This window comes from Nipponia nippon, unplaced genomic scaffold, assembly GCF_047370975.1.
Source record: "Nipponia nippon isolate SJK-2023a ecotype South Korea unplaced genomic scaffold, ASM4737097v1 scaffold_3, whole genome shotgun sequence".
In the NCBI taxonomy this organism is placed as follows: Eukaryota; Metazoa; Chordata; class Aves; order Pelecaniformes; family Threskiornithidae; genus Nipponia; species Nipponia nippon.
The window spans coordinates 93,662,779-93,682,860 of record NW_028262347.1 but is presented as its reverse complement, the minus strand read 5'-3'; the positions used below and the strand labels follow the sequence as shown (position 1 = coordinate 93,682,860).

General features: G+C 43.1%; 1 protein-coding gene across 2 annotated transcripts in view; it reads right to left on the bottom strand.

Annotated features, from left to right (window-relative positions):
* CCDC6 (coiled-coil domain containing 6) overlaps positions 1–16,179 on the bottom strand; it is a 54,949-nt gene extending 38,770 nt beyond the window's left edge. The window contains exon 1 of one of the 2 annotated variants that reach the window (XM_087766736.1): positions 15,839–16,179. In XM_087766736.1, the coding sequence (XP_087622862.1) occupies positions 15,839–16,141 (303 nt within the window). In that variant the 5' untranslated portion in view covers positions 16,142–16,179. The remainder of the gene's footprint in view (positions 1–15,838) is intronic. The other variant, XM_087766735.1, reaches the window with a different exon arrangement.
* Positions 16,180–20,082: the final 3,903 nt, after the last annotated feature.

Below are 20,082 nucleotides of genomic sequence, written 5' to 3'. Positions count from 1 at the left end.
CCTACCAAAAAATATGATGAGGTAAACAGGGCGTGAAGCGCAGAAAGTCACAGTGGCATGATTTTAGAATATGCAGTTCTTGCATAAAATAAAATCTACGTTTCCCAATTCTCCTGAAGTACACACTCCTCCTCTAGCAGTACTAACTCAAGTTACTGCTCTGGCTGTACTTTCTGGCACCAGGTTAAAACAGTACGGAAAACTACTGGTCACACAAATGCAATAAATATTCCAGTGAGCTGATACTGTTCCCTTACAGGAGGAACTTCTACACTGCAGCTCTCCTGGGCTGGAGTTATTTTTTCCTACTAACCTTCCAGTCGCACCTGAAACGAGCACACTGCATGCAACGTGCGTTTCAGACAAGGAGAAACACTAAGCACCACAAGAACAGAAGTGAACAGTAACTCAGAGGCTAACGGCTCACGCTACTGCCAACTATCGCGACTACCCAGCAGCACACTTCCATCTGTAAGGGCTGAAGGACAAAGAAGTTCCACCAAAGCGCCAGTATGACGTGGGCGCAGCTTTCCCTCCAAGTAAAGGTACCTTTTTCAGCTGGGTGGCCTGTCTGCAAAGAAAAGAGAGTGAATGCTCTTGCGGTTAAAGCGGTGAGCTGGAATTGAAGTTCTGGGTTCAATTTGCAGTGTGATTTCCTGTTTAATCTACGGCAACCCTGAGGGTCACTTCCTCAGTTCTCACACACGAGTACTTTTTTCTTTTTCATTTTTTCTTTTTATTCCTTTTCCCTTCTTTAAGATGCATTTTCAGGAGTAACAGAGCTACACAAACAGCAGAACTGTAGATTTTTATCTTTGGGTATACAGTATCTCCTAGAAGCCCCATACTTTTGGAAACAAACAAGCACTAATACCTTGGTATGTTTCCTTCACAACCCAAAGCTGTTGGGCTTCTTTTTTTTTTTTTTTTTAATACACAAACCTGGTAGATGAGAAGGAAAGGGGGGGGTTGTTTGCTCCAGTTTTTGTTTGCTTGTTTTAAAAAAAAAAACAAAAACAAAAAAAACACCAAAACAAAACACCACAACTTATAGGCTTACCAGATTTTATTTCCAAAGCACACTAACGGGGAAAAAAAAAGTCAGTATTGAACCTCAGCCTGATAACTTCAACTACTCTAAATGTTACCTATCATGTAACATTAAAGCCACATGCAGAACTGCCTCAAAACACAATTCCTGTTACATTTCAACTATTCAGTAGATGAGTTCTGCTGTAAGAGGAAAAAAAAGATATCTGTTTTTTATTAGAATAATAAAGGAATATCTGTATAAGCAATTATTTGAAGTGTTAAAATACAGTTCCTTTTAATCTCCATTTATAGTTGGCAATTCTGTCTCCCCTTCATACCCTCACCCCCCTCCTTTTTAAAAGGTCAGTTACATTTTGGCTGGACATGTCAAAATGCTTCTGTCACAACACTCCTACCGTCAACTCCAGCCACAGCAAGTTTTTCACTCGATGCCTACCAAGTGATCCAGCATATTGTCATATGAATCCGCAATGGCCACGGACTGACTAGAGAAATAAGTCGAGTCAAATGACGCAAGACATACATTTTTCTCCCAAGTCAGTTTTAACCATGATCAGATGTTTTCAGCTTGACATCACTCATGCAGGCTTATGAGACCTTCTCTCAAAAATTCAGTTACCTTCAAGACATGAAAACCTTGTGGTTTGGAAAGCCACACAAGGAATAGCACTTTAAAAGAGCCCTCAGAATCGACCAGCTTCCTAAACACAAACGTTCAGTAGCATTTGTACATGCCAAATAATCTCTTAGCATCAGCAATGAAGTAAATTGTTTGATAGTACGCTATTCCATTCCACTTCAGATTTGTAAACACTTAAAATAGCTTCTCTCTCTGCATTTTCATGTTGACCTGCAAGAGTCTCGCACAACTGAAACACACAAGTGATGAAAATTAAATAAGCAAGTTATAAAACCAGGCTCATTTCACAAACATAAATATTTATAAAATTAATGTATTTGGTTCATTACAAACAAGGTATAACAAGCTATGTGAAATTCATAATTAATACAATCCATTCCTGAATTTATTTAAAATAATTAAAAATAATTTAAATGCTTTTCTTCAAAACATATAAAAATCAGTGTGTTCTCTTCAAGGGTTTTTATTACATCAAAATACTGGCATTAAATAGTTAATAAAAATGCAGCATGTGAAAAAGCCATTGTGACAAAGAAAATGTCAAGATGAAGTCTAAAAAAAAAATGTATCAACCCTCAAATAACTTTTACTTAGCAGTTTAACCATGACCACACACTGTTATGCAAGTTTTAATGTAATTAAAGAGTATATGGTAATAAAGCACCACAAAGAAAAGGCAGCAAGGTTGTACAAGCAAACCTATATTTAAACATTTCCTATTTTGAGCGCTCGACATTACAACCTTAGCAATCTGACTATTCATTAGACATATGCTTTATAGCACTTGTTTTTCAGTCACTTAAACATCATCATGTAGAACAAGCTCCCAGACGGTTATCAGGGCTGGAGTCTCTGCTTCCAGTCCACAAGAGCTGTAACCTGAGCCAACAGAAGTTACAGGCCAAGGCAGGAATGACCTAGCAGGAAAAATAAATCTAGCCCACAGACCTTTTCCAAATGGCTCTATTTCACGGAGCCGTTTCTCCATCTCATCACTGCACACGCACACAAAGTATACATTTCCTGCACCTCTTGTGTTTTTCAGTAGCAGTGAATTTCCAATGCATGTGTATAGTACACACAAGCAACAAGCCCAGCTCCCCTAAGTCTTCAAGTTCACTACATACAAGCAAAATATTTCTTCAAAATACACGTTAAATGTTCCCCAGAAGGACCGTAATGACCGCATGTGCAAACACGGCCAGGAAGGCAGTAAGAAAGGGGCCATATTACACAGTTCCCCTCTCAGCCCAGCAGAGGCAAGCGACCATTCCTTGCACAAAGGTTAGGCAACACCGCTCCAGCAGAAGGTACATGTGCCTTGCTAGGGCCTTCCCCATTTTCGTGAGTTTGTACCTGACTGACTGAAGCTTTACTTTGACAAAGACAGCCAAAACAGAAAATAAAATTACAGTCATATCAAACACTGAACCAAAGTTTGAAATACCTCTCTGTATTAACACTTCACTGATGACTACTTGAAAGAGGTTTTTGCTTTATTCTGACTGCCAGTGACACTGCTGTTTTACTGGTGCATTTTTTGTACTGTAAATAGGTTTGCTAGTTAATCAATAAGTGTAAAACAAATAGAATACAGAAGCACATGGAACAGGTTTTGCTTTTCTTCAGCCTCAACATAAAAGCTGCTGAAAAACATAATAAGGATGCACACATACTATACACATAACTAGATTTGTAGTTTTGTGTTTAGTTTGCCTGAATTTTTGAACGTGCAGGTTTCTGCACATGAAAGGTAAAAAGAGAGAGATCAAATGGCTTATAGGTACTGTTGTAGCATATACTGTTTTGTTTTAAACTTATTTTTCATATCTTGCATGATCATTAGAATTACCATCCTTTTAAAATGCTGTGGTTTGGTTTGACTTGCATCTAAAATACTCAAGTTTAACCTAATCTGGTTGTGTCATGCTACTTAGAAACCAATAATCAACAACAGCGTAAATCTCAGCAACACCACCACTCAGTACTAGAACCTACAAGAAATGTAGTACTGCAGCAAATCAGTCCAAATTATTCTGTAATATCGGACATCTAATGCATAAATGCTTCTTAATCTAACATATTTTAAATACTTTTTTGCCTGTTTCCTGACCACTGATAAATCACCATTTACCTTTGATGTACCCTCACATTAACTATAAAATACACTTTGCTGGACTGACCAATTAGCAAACTCAATATTGCACACTCCCAAAGTTTCAGAGCAAGAAAAGCAAAAGATTCAGCAGAAGAATAGACTATTAGGTGAATAATCTACTACACAGCTTCTGTTCACAGAGGTATGTATATTGGTGCTAACAGGCACTGAGCTGTGTTTTAAAATAACAAACTTCTGCTAAAATGCAACCACAGCAAACTATTGTTAAAAGTACGGTTGCTGTCACCATTGTTTAACTATTCAAAGGCAAAAGAGCACAAACAAAAGCAGGGAGCAGAGATTTAATAGTCACTCCCCCAAATAATCTTAATGAAAAACCTACTTCACTTTATGTAGCTCAGGTGAACCATTGAAAGTAGGCAAATATGAAACACTTGGGTTTTCTTCATCAGAGTATACAATAAGAGTCAAAGTACAATTCTGTTATACCCAGGTTTTCCACACAGAAGGCATCAGACCACTGCTGCACAGCATCCTCCACCAGCATGCCACAGGTATCAACAACCCTCCCTGGTCTCCAGCAGAAAACCACACGTTTCCTCACTTCTAGACTGGGTCCTGAGCTCAAACAGCCTGCATACTCATCACCTTTCTCTTCTAGATGCAAGTGGCCTTCAGCACTTGTAGATCCTTCTTTCATGTGCGTATAAACTGTAGTATATCTACATCGATCAACCTGCCTTCCTTTAAATTTATTAAAACTAGGGAGGAGGACTGCCATATCAAAATCCAGTTTTGGGGTTTCCAAACTATAACGTGAGATGCTCACTGTGTAATTTCTTGATTCACTTTCTTAAAAACCCTTTTTTTTTGGTTGGGTTTTTGTTTGTTTGTTTTGAATGACTAGGTTAAATACAACTCAGATAATCATGAGGGATTGCAAAGTTTTTCCCCCACACTAGCAAGGTGTCCTTAGTCACCATAACTAACCTCTTAAGAACATCTCCCCTAATTTCCTCTTACACACATTGGCTTTCTAGAGAAACACCTTCTCAGTGATCCACAAGTGCTGGAGACAAAGCTTGTTATTGATTATAATCATACCTTGTTCCAAACCAAGACATTCAGAAAGACATTCTTATTGATTATAATCATACCTTGTTCCAAACCAAGACATTCACCACACTGTCCATCCCACTGTTAAGACACATCAGCTCTAACTCCATCACAGCAAACAAGTGTTTCTACTTATCCTTCCTAGGAGTCAGTGAGTGGAGTAACATTATGTTTTCTCCTTCTCTACAGTTTGGACATCTTACAATACATACCACAGTATTCTGAATAGCAATCTCTTCTCAGGCTTTCAAGACAAGAAACAAGTCTATCAATTTAGTGTATGAAAATATGACAAGGAATATGAAGAAACACCTCCTTTGCTCTGTAGCCCCTGTCTCTGATCTCTACAAACAGAGGTTTGGAGGATGTAGGGGGAATGCCATCATCCTTGCATATTCACCCCGTATAGAACTGGAGAAGTAGGTCTAACACAGAGAAATTTTTAGGAAATGCCTACCCACCTTTTCACCCAAGGAGCAAGAACGTCCAGTTACATGTCTCAATTTTCAGAGAAAAGGGAGGTTTTTTGCAGATCTACATCCAAGGTTAAATTTACTCTTGGAAAAGGACTCTGAAGGTGTCCCTCCTCTTGATCCAACCAGGACTTCAGGGTCTGTGAGGACAGGGCTTTTGCCTAATGAATCAATTCCTGGCAACACTAGCCAGGACAAAACTTCTACTCTTCATTTTTAACAGATGTGAAAAATTCATGCTGTTTAAAGCTCTTGGAAAAACAGTGATTAAAAAAACCCCTACATTTTGAAAAATTCATAGTAACTGTTTTTGCTGTTTATTTGAAAGTGAAGGGAAACAAAGTGGAAATCCCACCACTACCAAAAAAAATAATCTGAAAAAACTTCCAACATCCTCTGTTGAAAGTAGAAATTAAACCGTAAGGAACAGAAAGAAGCATAACGTCATACTACAGCCCATTAAACATTGTTGGGTTTTATCATGTCTGACTTGTTAAGAAACATTTATTATACTTTTATCCAGGACCAAAGTGTATCATTGTGGGAATTATTTACATATGTGGTAGGAGTTTTAAATATTATTAGTATCAACAACAATAAAGGAACTAAAAAGACCTTAGCTTTACAGTAATAAGCAGACACATCACATTTTTAGGCAGTTTAAAGAATTAAAAGATCTGAGGAAACTTTACAGATAGCTGAAACACTGCTAGGCTGTTTCAATCTACAGCAGAGCTGAAGAGATAATCATCTACCTCACTAAACCTACCCCAAACCAAAAAACAGATTGCGTGTAATATTAATGCACGGAAGATGAAATTTCAAACAAAGTCAAATTCAGAGTTGAGAGGGGAAGAAAAGGCCCTATCCTAAGAGTTTCTCCATCAATTAGAGTATCAATCGATGAGCTGAGGGAATACCCTCTTTTCCAGGAACAAAACTGCTGCAATGGAAGACATGAAGGGATAGAGGACTCTCAGGAGCTGAAAGGACTGTCCCTAGGCAGCAATTAGCCTACAACGTCTGTATTTTACCTGAAATGTTGAAAAAATTACAAACTCAAGTGTCAGGAGTAAAAAGTGCTTCAATGTTTCTGTAAACATTTTGCTTTAGCTTTCATCAAGGAGCCCTTGCACCCCACAGAGATGTGAAACCTGCGCATCCGTAATTTGTGTTTCAGAGTTTCCTACTTAGACACTTGCCTTTTTACTGTGGAATAGTTCACCTCCAATGCCTTGCCTTCATTTTTACTTCATTCTCTCATCCCATACATTGAAATGGGACAGTAACAGTCCACCTAATTAAAACTAAGACAACTCTTCAGTCAGACAGAAGGGCTTGACTGAAGAAGCATTACTTGAGATGTTCCCTTCTGGACATCCCCAGGCTGCTGCGCTGGAAGCAAGGAGTCACAGGAATGTTTTCTGTTACGGATCCATGTGAATTTGCTTTATATTGTATTTTTTTTCTTCTAGAGTATGTCTTTGACTCTTTTCCATTCGTTCTGTTTAGATCCCAAATCCTGTGCATAATTCAATTTGTACATTTTGTCCCTATTAGTCTCCTCCTTCAGTTTTTGGTTTTTTTTTTTCAAGAGAAAGACAGAAAGGATTCACCTCTTGCTCTGCTGCTAAATTCAGCAACTTCCTCCTACCCCCCCAACCCAAAAAAGAGCAGTAAAACAACTGTTTTTCTCACTGCTTTTACTAGGCTATGCTGAAATACATCAGATGTCTACTGCTGACAATTTTCACTCCTTTGGAGGAGCACTGTCTTGTTTCTTCATTCCAATCACAGTTCAAGATCTGTTTGTGAGAAACTGGCACTCCATCCTTCTGCAGCACCCCACAGATCCAGCTGCCTGACCAGCCTCGTCTGCAGTCGCTGCAGAGTCGCCATTCCAAGTGCTTTCTGCTCCTCCAGTCCCCACCTGAAATCCCACCCAAGCACACCTTACGAGGTGCAGTGTGAAAACACACACTTTTGTTGAAGTCTCTAGCAGATGTGTAAGCTTGCTCCCCACAGCTGTGTGCCACGCACCAATATTATTTCCTCATTTCCTATGAGCAGCTTTAGCACTAACAGTCTATAGATGAAGATACACCCCATGCATACCAACACTTAAAACTACGGACTTTGAAAACAACAACTTCAATACTGAAGACAGCATCAGCAGTAGGAGGAAACAAGCAATAAGGCCAAGTAAATGGAATTAACAAGTGCAAGAAAACCACAGACCATGCACTTACTTTGGGAAAAAAAAAAAACAAAAACAAAAACCAACATTTTCCTTCATCCTTTGAAATCAGCAATAAAATTCTAACTCCATTACAGTCAAAACCACAACTAAAATGAAGTACAGAACTTCCAGGATTTAAAAATTATTCCAAAGTCTTGTCTGTACTAGCTTTCCAATACTGGGATTAGTAACAGCGCTAAAACCTGTAAAAATATTTAACGTTTTACTCCACCACCTGAATCAGCAGTTGTGAATGATGCAAAACTCTTCGCATTGGGAATACTCATTTGGGCGAATGCCTTGTACTGTACTAGTGAAAAAAAAATTTATTAAAAAATCATAGCAGATACACAGCAGTAGCACATACTAATATTTTTTTCTTCAGTCAAAGCAAGCCTGTTAGGTGTACAATGCAGGAAAAAAAATAAACCAACTCTCTCCTTCAAAATGTTTTAAAGTCACTGAAGATACATTAAGAAAGAATGGCCATTAGTCTCAGTAAATGTTCAAACCCAACATTAAACAGCGTTCTTAAAATAAAAGCTGACTAACAAACCAGTTCTGACACACAATTCAAGATACAACCTCGATGAGAAAGTTCATTTAAGAGAAAAGCAAAATTACTTTCTATGCAGAATAGCAAACCCACGGAAACACCAAGAACTTTGCATTATTAAAGATTCCCAAACGTACTCTAAAATCCCAGTTCTTATTTCACTTCCATCCCCAAAGTAATTCAGAGCAATAGACCAGTATTCCTACTGACTGAAGACATTCCACCATTATTACACACTGGAATATCAATAAAGTAACGGAAAAAAAAAGTAGAGCTGTTGTGCAATATTTAAAGGCAAGCAAGACACAGATGGTTATCAGAGTTTGGTATCAACCCAATGGTAATACTGGAAACAAATTAATTTACTGTATAAAGGACAGAAACATTAAAAGGGTCACTCAGCATGGTTTAATAGAGAACAAGTTGTGGCAGATAAGCATAGATCCATCTTTCAGCCAAGGACTATTTGTAATAAAGATAACTGCAAAGGTGTAGGATGTGTATATGGCACCCATACGACTTTTTGATTTAGCAATACATGCCATACATTATTTAAAAACAGTTATAAACTAATCAAAGTATACAGCAGGATTTCCAAAGTGGCTTACTGAGCTCAAAAATACTTGTCAGTGGGAAATTTCATTAGAAATTTCACACCAACATGTACTAAGCATGATGTCGTTCAAAATATTCACTGTGCATTATTATTCAGTAAGTCAGTTCTGATAAACTCTGGGATACTGAAATTAGCAAGACTGTAAAAAATAATAACAGAGAACAGGCAACTTCACATTTTGTTTCATTTGAAGCAAACTGAGTTCTACTAAAACTGCACTTCTGAAAAAAGGACCGACCCCACAAACCAAAGGTTTCTCTCAGAGAACGGACATGGAGAGAAGGAACAAACAACAACTCCATATTAGCTTCTCACCTGAAGCTGTAACACAGACTGCTACCCAAGGTCCAACCGAGAGGCAGCTCACCTTCACCTGTACACCTCACCTATACATAGCATTGGGGAAACTGATATGGGCGGGGGGGGAACGGAACTTAAGGGGTTGGTACCTCTTTGTAAAGAAAAACAGAGGGGTTACAGAAGAGAGCCTCAAAAAATCCCAGAAAAGGGGAAAATACCCTTCCTGAGACTATGGCTCCACATTTATTAGCAGCAAATTAAGTGCTACTGGACAACCCAGCAGTGCAAATCAGACCTGGAAGAGGCACAGGCATGCTACTGTATTTCTGCCAAATTAGCAGAGCGCACAACAGTTAAGGTCACTGAAAACAACCGATGATACGGGATTAAAAAAAAAAAAAAAGAAAAATAACACCCACCAGTTCCAAATTAAGCTATCAGAAACATTTGTGCAGATTTGAAGGAGGAAAGTGTGTTTAGACTAGATCAGTGCACCACATACCCAAAGCATTTTTGATCCAGCCCATTAGATTGCCAGTATCTCAGAGCCTGAGAGCTTAGTTCAGTTTGTCAGAGTAAACTAGAAGATGCCTGTCACAGCCTGTACCTTCAGAGGGAGAAAGCAGAGGATCCCGAAGACTCATTAACCTAGCCAAAAGGCACAGCAGGGACCAAGGGCTCAGCAGTAACAAAGCTGACAGGAAGAACCAGAGGCAGGACACCAGAGCCTTTCCAAGCACAATGGTTCTTTACCTCTGTGAGTCTTCAAATTAAAACTGGATACGCTTCCCAAAGACACATTTCAAGGTAAGGTACGAGATTCAATGCAGGAACAACTCAGAAAAACATGAAGATGTGATCCAAATCAAAGCAGGTGATTTAGTAACCCTCTGAAGCCTCAAAGTCCCTGAAAGTACAAGCACCTGTGTTCAAGCATTCTTGTTTATTAACTATATGAATCAAGTTCTACACAGGACAGAAACATTACCAGTTTTCCTCTGGGCTTTTTTTTGTGTTTGTTTTTTAACCAGCATGGAAGAAGGCCTACAACACAGATAAATGGTAATGTGCTGTTAGCACTGCATCGACAATGTTTTTCCCTGGGAACTCAATATACTAGTGGCTATGCCTAACTACCAAATGGAAGCAGACGACAATATACTTTTCTACGATTAGTTCGCCAGCTGCGCAGCAAGTAGCATTGTTTTTACCATGTTAACCTAAGGGCCAAAACAGTTAACACGAAAGTGCATTACTAGCTTCCTTTTTCCTCTACAGACATTTTGTAGAAGCTCAATAGAAACTTCTTAAGAATCTGAGGCAAACGTAAAATTCAAATACAAGACACTCATTTCCTATGTGCCTGCTCTTCCTGAGAAATTTTTGGATGGAGTTTCATTGTGCAGAATTTACTAATCTTAGCAACAATGTTGTCTTTACTCAAAAAAGCAGGTAAGCAAAGCATTTCTAAAATAAGTTATTTTTGCGTTAGACATTTAGTTTAGTTGGGCTACAAACTAGTTACAAACGACACAGCCAGATACAAAAGCCCTGAGCAGGTTTTTTACACCTACAGAAGACATCACAAAACAGCAAGTCAGCCTCTTTCAGACAAGCAAGACCTACTTTAAAATAAAGAGTAAATAACAGACTTACAGATACCTCTTTTAAAATAATAATCTCTTTGCTTTCTTGGTTTGCTTTTTACCTCTAGCTGCTACTAACTGGTTTCTTTCATTCATCCCCCTGCCCTTAAGTGAGCACCTTTTAAAGGTTCATATTTCAATTCAGTTAGCCTACCCTGCCCTTTCTTCTACTATTAATAGACATATTCTGTATTGCAACAGGTGTTCTGCTTTGAGATTCTGATGCAAACTCCAGGAAAGAAAAAAGCTGTTAAAAAGCATTTTTGCATGGGATTTTCGACAATATAGCACGCCCATTCACTTCCCCAAACTATCTGTCCAGGCTGTCATTTCCCATGGAAACCCACGACAGCAGACCTCATGCATACATACACACACACACACACAAATCCCACCACACGCTTCCTTGAGAACAAAACGCTAAAATCATATTTATTTCCAGCATCTAAATCTGGTTGTTTATTGAGAAAACTGTAACAAGTCTACGATACCATACAGGATTTTTCCGATCTGCAAGTCCCAGAAAACCTGTTTGTTTTCAGGAGATGGCCGTTATCGAAAGCAACAAACTTCTTCAGGATTTGTGAGTAGGGGTGAGGAAATAGGAGCTGAGTAAGGCTTTTTCTTCCATTGTTTCTCCCAGCTGGTGGGAGGCTGTTCACATGGCTCTGCAGAAACGCAGAGGAGACTGAGAAGCCAGGAGATGCAACCGCCCTCTGCTAGCGCTCGGGGAATAAAAAAAGTCAAGCTGAGAGCCAAGGTGCAGAGGCGCAGATTTAGCTACAGAGACACGGGTAGCAGAGGTCTCACAGTAAAATATTGCCACTCGCAACCCACAGCAGCCCCATGTCCCGACGCCCCTTGCCAGCAAGCGCTGCAGTAGTCGCTACCAGACAGCGATAAGTCACGGCAAGCCCACAAAAACCAGCATCCAAGTGTTACTGATGTCATTAGTGTTTTGGATCAGACTCTCTCATCCGAACTGATGATCCTGTTGGGGATTCACACAGCACCACAAATCGGGATTTCTAGGATAATTCCCTTCCCTACAAAGCAAACTGCAAGAGAGTAAAACTGAGAGGCTATTCTTGTAAAATCTATGTTACAAAGCATTAAAACTGCTACATCAAGCACTCTGGAGCAGGAATATTTTAAAGTTAGGCTTCTCAAATACACTATCTTCACCTCAGTCAAAAAAATAAATAACAGAATAAGGCTTATTATACTTTAATTTTCTAACACTACAGAAGATGCCCGAGTATAGCAGGCCAATTTACACGAGTTAAATTACTGAGTCTACCATCCAAGAGTAAGCATGCATGTACCTGTAGCAATCAGAGACTAAAACTCTTTTTGTTATTGAAAGCACTCTGTTTGTATGAGGCCTGTCAGTTCAAAACAATAACAAAGAAAACCAAAATGCTTCAGTATCAGTTAAAGGTTACATGGCTTTCACTGAAACAGGATGACTTTGTTATATCAAACACCGAAAAGTAGAAAAAAAGTTAGAAATCCAAGTTCTGCTGACTTCAAAAGAAACTTCCTGATCAAGACATACCTACACCCAACTGAAGTATTTCAGCTTTTGTCACACACACACTACAATTCAATCTTTTGAAAAGCAGTCACCCCAACACCACCCAGTTTTGAAGGTACTCTTATTTAACGAGAGAAGTTGTGCTGTCCCAGACTTAGCCCATTAATTATGACATGTCCTTGGTAGACCTTTTTCACCAAAAAATTAAGGAAGTTCACACACTATATCCACTATATCCACTATAACCAAAACTCGCTACTTCGCATCTCAAATACTTAGCACCTGAGATATTCAGGTGTGTGATTTTTCACAACCTAGCCACCACCCGTTCCATTTCCTAAAAAAGACCTTGCAGAAACATACCATGAGATCATACAATTAAAGACTGCTAAATACATATAAACGATCTGTTTGCCCATGGGTTAAGTGATCTTAGTTATTTTTTCTTAATACTTGATCTGAAACTTTGCATGTAATGCAAATGAAATGAACCTTTGTAATGTAATGCTCTTGCACTGCTAGATAACACTTCAAATTTACCTAGCTTTCTCCCCGCTCTGCTCCTTGCCTCACAGTTTGTTACCAATAATAGCACATGAGATAAAGTTATCACTTATATTTACTTAATTTCAGAGTCTTGCACATGAGCAACAGCATAATTTCATTTGCGTTTCAGACTACTGGAAGGAGTAGAGTTCACGCATCTTTTTTGGACATACACTTAGTCCAAGGTAGTTTTACCAATTTCAGTATTAAAGCAGCATCTGTTTTTACATGTTTTAGAGGGGAGTTCATATGAAGTTAGCAAGCATACAAGCCTGCCAAGTCAACACCTTTTCTCAGTCATATTTTCCAAGTACAACCACTTAACGTAGCTCTTCTATGCTTAATTAACACCTATTTTCGACCCTATGACATAAGGGTTAACTACAAAATAGAACTAATAGGATCCTATGCAGCAAGCTATTTAAATAATTCCCAAACTGTACACGTCCATGCTGACACCAATAATACTATGCACAAACACAGAAACAAAGAAGATATCATATTAACACTTACAGGAGCACGGACACAAGAGGAAGGAGGAAGAAGACCGCTTTCTACCTGGTAAACTTTAAAGGGAAAATATTCAAAACCATTAAAGCCAATGGCAGGAGCTAAAGAAAGCGAAGAGTCTCTGCGGCACTCACGCAAGGGAGCTCAAACGACAGGACAGCGAAAGGCTCACAGATGAAGAGCCGCGTGGTTCCAGTAGTGACCTTCACCCACAGCACACAGGTTTAGTCACTTCACCTGCTATTTCGGCTATTTCATTTGCGCTTCGCAGCTCATCCTCAACGCTTGATAAAAATCAAAGCTGATTCGTGACATTACAATGTCTACAACAGGAAACTGGTACGCAGCGCCCATCTGCCAGCACAGCAACACCGCGAGGAGCTTGAGCTGGCTGGTGGAGGAGCAAACTGACGAAGGTTTAGAATCACAAGGGAGAAATCAGAAAACTTTCTTTTTAATTACATTGACATGCAAATGGCACACATTTCAACGTTCCAACAAAGTTCACCTCCAGTCACTTCTATACTAGAGCAACACAACAAAGTATTTTGACTGCAAATGTGTTTACATTACGGACCAGGTAAACCACAGCACAAAGTCTCGGTGGCCTGAAAAAAAAGTTTTGCATTCATTATTTCACCGCTTGCTGAATTAGAAGTGGTTTACTCTGTCGTGCACACAGTTTAGCATACCAGAGTGTCTGCTAAAGATGCCGGTTTTCCAGACAGCCTACAGGTTGCTATGAAAGTCTAACACCTTTTCTCTCTTTATCCAAGATGCCAAAACCATACAGACTAAGTTTTAGATTCAAGAAAAATACTTCCTCTTTGTAAATTAGAATCTGATGAAAATATAAAGGAATCAGTCCCTAGAGACAGCACCAAAAGAACTTTAATTCACGCAAACATTTTTTCAAGTTGTTTACAAACAACACACCTAGGAGGGGTTCAGAAAGATGCTGTGCCTTGCTAACAGGCAAAGAGAAAATGTCTGACTGACAAGATGTCTTAGCCCCTTTCAACATTAGAAGGCACTCCGCTGCTACCTAATTAAGACACATTCTCTTCTCGTAAAGTATTAACAAAGCACACGTTTCCCCGACTAGCACTATATTTGTCATCCTTGAATAAATTACTTCTGTATTGTATTTCATGCACTCTTCCGGCCCACATCCTGCTAGACACTGAATGCTTACTACTGGGAACAGATGAGAGGTTTGCCCAGATGAGCTCCGTTTCTTTGCTAGATATATCGACAACGAAAAAACTGATTATCAATAAAATAGCCATTATGCTTGTAATAAAGCAACGCCTGCGAAAAATCAGATGAGAATGAGCACATGCAGGTGGGATCGGTCTCTCAAGGCATCTCTATCTGCACTGGCAAGGACATACAGGACAGCGTATACAAGTATCAGGGTTACCTTTAATCAGTCTTTAACATGTTACCTACTTTCTTGCATGCAGGCCGTGATCATTACAATGCCTGAATGATCGCTCTAACCACTGAATTAGCAAAAAATCCCCTAATCTAAACTCCTAAACTCCCAACTCATAAAGAAACAAACGATATCATATGTACTGTATTTTCATATGTACTTTACTGAGGATTGATGCCTAGCAGCATCATATAAAATGATGATAAACTCCAAGTTATCCTCTCAGTGCTCATAAACCAGTAGCTGAGCTCTTCCCAGGACAGAGCGGTGTGTGTTACTCGCATTGGTTTTAAGGGGTTTATTTTAAATGAGTTTTTAAGCAACCTCTTGAAATACCACAGCTAACAAAACAGTACAAATAAATCAAACACTTCTTCGTGACTAAGACGCTACCCTGCAACTCGCTGTTTCTGCACAGTGGCAGAAGCGGTGACGGCTGAAGAGATAATCCGTAATCTCCACCAATTACTTATACTCGAAGAAAACCTCTACTTTGAGAAACTTCAGGGAACACCCAGCATCGCCCTCCCCCTGCACGGCCCTCACTGCTCCTCAGCTCAAGACCCCGCCGAACCGCCCCTTCCCCAGCCCTGCCCGCTCGGGCAGCCGGGCGCAGGGGCAAGGGCGGCGGGGCCGCCTCCCCGCCGGGCCGGCCACGCCGGGCCGGGGCGGCGGGGGAGCCTCCTCGGCTCCTCGCCGGTTTCCCTCCCGCTCCCGCAAGGACCCTGGTCCCCGCGGAGGGCCGAGGCACGGCGGGAAGGACGCGGGGTGGCCCCACCTGCCCCCCCCCGGACGGGCCGCGGTGACAGCCGGGCCCGCCTGAGGTAAACTCGCCTCAACCGCCGCCCCCGGGGGGAGCGGGGGGGGGGGGAGCGGGCGGCGGGGCGGGAAGGCCGCGGCCGGGGCAGGGCTGAGGGGAGGGCGGCGGTGGCCGGGCCCGCCCTGCGCGGACACCCCCGCGGCGGGGCACCCCCCCCGCCCCCGCACACACCCCCCACACCCACCCGCCCGCCCGCCGCCGGGCCCGGCGCGGCGCCGCCCGCACTCACGATGGTGACGCTGGCCTTGCGCAGGTCGCGGTTCTCCTCCTGCAGCGCCTTGCACTTGAGCTTGTAGGTCTCCAGCTCGATCTTCAGCACCTTGTTCTCCTGCTGCAGCGAGGCCAGGCGGTTCGTCAGCTCCTCCAGCCGGAACGGCGAGATCACGATCCCGCCCGCCTTGCCCCCCGAGCCGCCGCCCGCCACCCCCGAGCCGGGCCCCGCCGCCGGGCCGCCCGCCGTCAGCGGCCCCGCCGGGCCGCCGCCGCTGCCGCCGGCGCCGTCCGTGTCGCTCTCGCTGGCGCTGTCCGCCATCGCCGCCGCCGCTCCCGCCCGCCGCCGCGCCGCCAGCGCGAGCAGGGGGCGGTGGCCGCCGCGCGCCGGCGCTGCGGCCTCCCCGCGCGCCAAGAGGGGCCGCCCGCGCGCGCCGCCCGCCCACAGCGCCGCCTGCCGGCCCGCGCCGACGCCGCCAGCCGGGGGCCGCGGCGGGTTCCATGTCAGCGGCGCGAAAAACGTCCCCGTATGCCGCCGTAGCCCCGGCTCGGGCGTCCCCAGCGGCGCGGCGTTTGCCGGCGAGGCTTCGTTTCCATATGAAATCATCCGTGGCGAACAGCGTGCGCGCACCCCCTGCATTTTTTACCTCAGTGTGTGGGGAAAAGCGTCTCGTCACTCGCACCTGCGACCCGCCTCGGAAAACCCAGGGCTCACCCCGCAGCGCCGCGCACCAGATCGCAGTGCAAGGCCGGAGCCCCGGGGGTTCATTTACACCCAATTCAAACCACTGAAAACCTTTTTTTTTAATTATTCTTTAAAGAATATATCTATAAAAAAAAGCAGGCGGCGCTGCCCGGGGAGTGCACGGGGCAGGAGAGGCCACAGTGCTGCCCAGCGCCTGGGGTTGTACCGCGGGGCTCCGCAGGCCACCGCGCCTGCCCGCGCTTGGGGAGCCGCTCACAGCCCCTCGGCTTCGGGCACGGTGGGCCGAGGGGGCTTGGGTCACCCAGCCCGCCGAGGCCAGGTGAGCATGGCGGCCCTAGCCCGCGCCCCGTTGTGGCGCAGTGGCAAAGCGACGTGTTAATCCAGGCCTCCGCGCTGCTGTAAAACCGCTTGAAATTAAGATCTGTTAATGCCCATCTCTCATTTCAGATAATGTATTTTCTGATTACTGTGTGCATTAGTTTCTCTTTTTTTATTATTTCTTTGTAGAGCAGCTGAATAAAGGCACGAGTTGTAGGGAGATATAACGGAGTGTACTCGCTGCTCATTATATGGCATAACGTGGTCTGTATTGCTCCTGGATAACTTAGTCACCAAGACTGTATAATTGGTTTCTCAATTATTTATGAAGGGGTCTTTTAACAACAGTAATTCTTCAGTTAATGACAAGTAAGGATTTCATTATCTCTAACTGCGCTACCTTTTTGTTCCGTGCCACAGTAAATTTCAAATTTTACTCTTTTTAATGGCTATAATATATGAAGGAATTCCATCTCTGTAAAGTAATTATTCTTTCTGCCTGCCTGGGAATATAAGTGCAGGTCACTTTATTTTTGGGCTCTTAATCACAAGAAAAGCAGTAAAAGGGCCTGTCCGTGTGTCTGACCCGGCACATTACACGGCCCTCCAAACTGAGCTCAAAATGGGGGGCAAAGGGGGGAAGCGGGGGTCCCCATCCAGCACTGGCGCAGCTCTGCCTCGGCCCTGCCGGGGTGCGTCAGCTCAGGGCTTTTAAGACTGGAAAAGGGCCTGCACCACCCACCAGGTCCTGCAGAAACCGAGCTGTACTCCTGCATCCCGCTACCTCTGCGCTGAGCCCTGTGATGCCATTAAAATGGAGTAAGGCCATCAGCACTGGCGACCCTTGGCACCACCTCGGGCAGCTGCAGCTCCCCAGCTGGATTTTCCATCCCGGGGCTTCGTTGAGGGTAGGATTTCTCTCAAACCATAACAGCATCAGCGTCAAGAGATGCTGCTATAGATGCACAGGTCTCCACAGACCAGGGAGATGATGTCCATGAGGTCTATGAGAGCCTTTCGGTGCTGTCCTAAAATGCCCCCACAGCAACCCCTGGGGACCTCTCTGCCCCACAGCAGCGCCAGGGCTGAGCCACTCCGCCAGTGCAGGCTTTGGCATCAAAAGCCCAAGGGATTAAAATAGGATTTGACAAAAAATGGGCGCTATTTTGGACAGGTCGTTACAATTCAATAGAATTGCTTTTAAATAGGTCTGCTGGAATTTGGGAAACTGGCTGAACACAGCCAGGTCGTGAGGAAGTGTTATTTCATGTACGCGCTCTGCAGCACTGGCAACGGCAGGCAAGCCGGTTTGCTCTGTCGCCTCGGTCCGCACGCACACGTGCTCCTCAAAGCAAACTCGGTTCTAAACAAACAGGTTTGTAACTTAATGTTCTTTCTTCATCCGGCTGCCCAGCTTTGATCAGCCAGTTATTTCCACTGCCTTCAGTGGGACTGCTCACGTTTGAGTGCCTTGTTGAATTACGGCCTAAATATTTTGAAAACCTGCACCAGCAAAACATGCATCTGCTCTAGGCTAATCTTACCCAGCAAGCCCCACAGCATGCTTAACCTTAAGCCACTCTTCAGAACTATCAATGTTAATCTTAAGTGCTTTGCTGATTTGGAGCGCTATAATTATCCAGAGGATGCGGCCGCCACTCCTTCGGACACCAAAACTAGCCTGAAATGGACTGGGAGGTGCAGGTGACATCCTCAGTCCAGCAGCCGGGACGGGTTGGCTGAGCCAGGAGCTGCATCCGCGGGATGACACCACGCAGCTGCTGGTGCTGCCTTCTGCAGAACACCTCTAGGGCAGGCTGAAGGGGCTTCGGAGTGCGGAGAGGAGGGATCTTGAGGCGAGAGGGGAGCTCTCCCTCGGCCGCCTCGCCGTCCCTCTCTGCTGGGGTTGCATCAGAGGTCTCGCTCCCAGCCAGCACGCTGGCTTTCATAACAATAAATTATAACTTGGCACTTTTGTAGCACTCTCCAGTTCAAAGCCATGCTGAAACATTATCTAATTAATTCGCACAATAGACCTGGAAGGCAAGAAAGGGAGGTAGCGAGCTGAGGTACTTGCCCAATGACAAACACTGAGTCAGTGGGGGAGTGGGAGGAAAACTCAAGGGCCCTTGATGTTTAGATCTGAGACGGCGTCCTTCTTGTCATAGCAGCATTTCAGTCATCTAAAAAATAGCGCCCGTACATTTAATTACAGCCAACTACTCCAAATTAATAGATTAAAAAGGAAAATTTTATCCTAATTAGCACCCCCAAAAAAAAAAATCACATGCTTTGCACATCTGTAAGATGTTAACCAAACCAATTAAAAAGTACAAATACGTGATATAAGCGCAATTAGCAAAACCCCCTTTTAAAGGCTTACAGAGGCTGCCCCGCACCACGGCTTCGCCCGGCTGCGAGACTGCTCGAGGCCCTGTCCCCCACCGCAGGCGGGGCTTACTAAGCCACCGTGACCAGCCTGTCACCACCACAGCGCCTGCAGAATGAGGGAGGGCCCTGTCCTCTTTGCCCCAATATTTTTTTATTGTACAAAAAATAAATGCAGAACTATAAGGGGGCAAGGGGAGGTGTTGGTCCAAATAAAGAATCTCAAAATGTCACCGGCACTGTAACAATAGCAAAGCAGATAAGTCAAGAAGAAGCAATAAAAAAAATTTATTCACAGAAACTATCATTACAGGAGGTAATGGGCAATTAGAAACAGTATTTCATAAACTTACATCAACAGTAGAAATATTTGTATAAAATACATTTCTAGGCGTGAGGGGTCAGAAGAGTGATTTAATGTAAGCCTTAATATAATTCCAGAGGTCCATTTATCAGCTGGAAGACCTTCTATAACAATACAATTTTATTAAAATATTCAGTAGTTATAGACTGAAGAGAAAAAGACCAACTGAAGCTAATGAACCCCAGGAAAAATTTTGTACAGTACTCAGAGTACCCGGCTGAAATAGAGGGGGGAAAAAAAATAAAGGAAAGACAAAGTCGCATTAAAATGCAATTAATGGAAAATAATGCTAGGAAAATAAGCTGAAGCAGCATTAAAAAAAAATTGTGATACAAGAGAATATTCAAAGGGGAAAACTGAGTGCATATGTGGAGATTTTACCATTGCGGAAGCATTGTTGAAGGGGAGAAACTGCGATTTGAAAGACATTTGTATGAGCAGAAAAACCCCCAATTCACTAATGCCATGGATTAAAGTGTCTATTGAT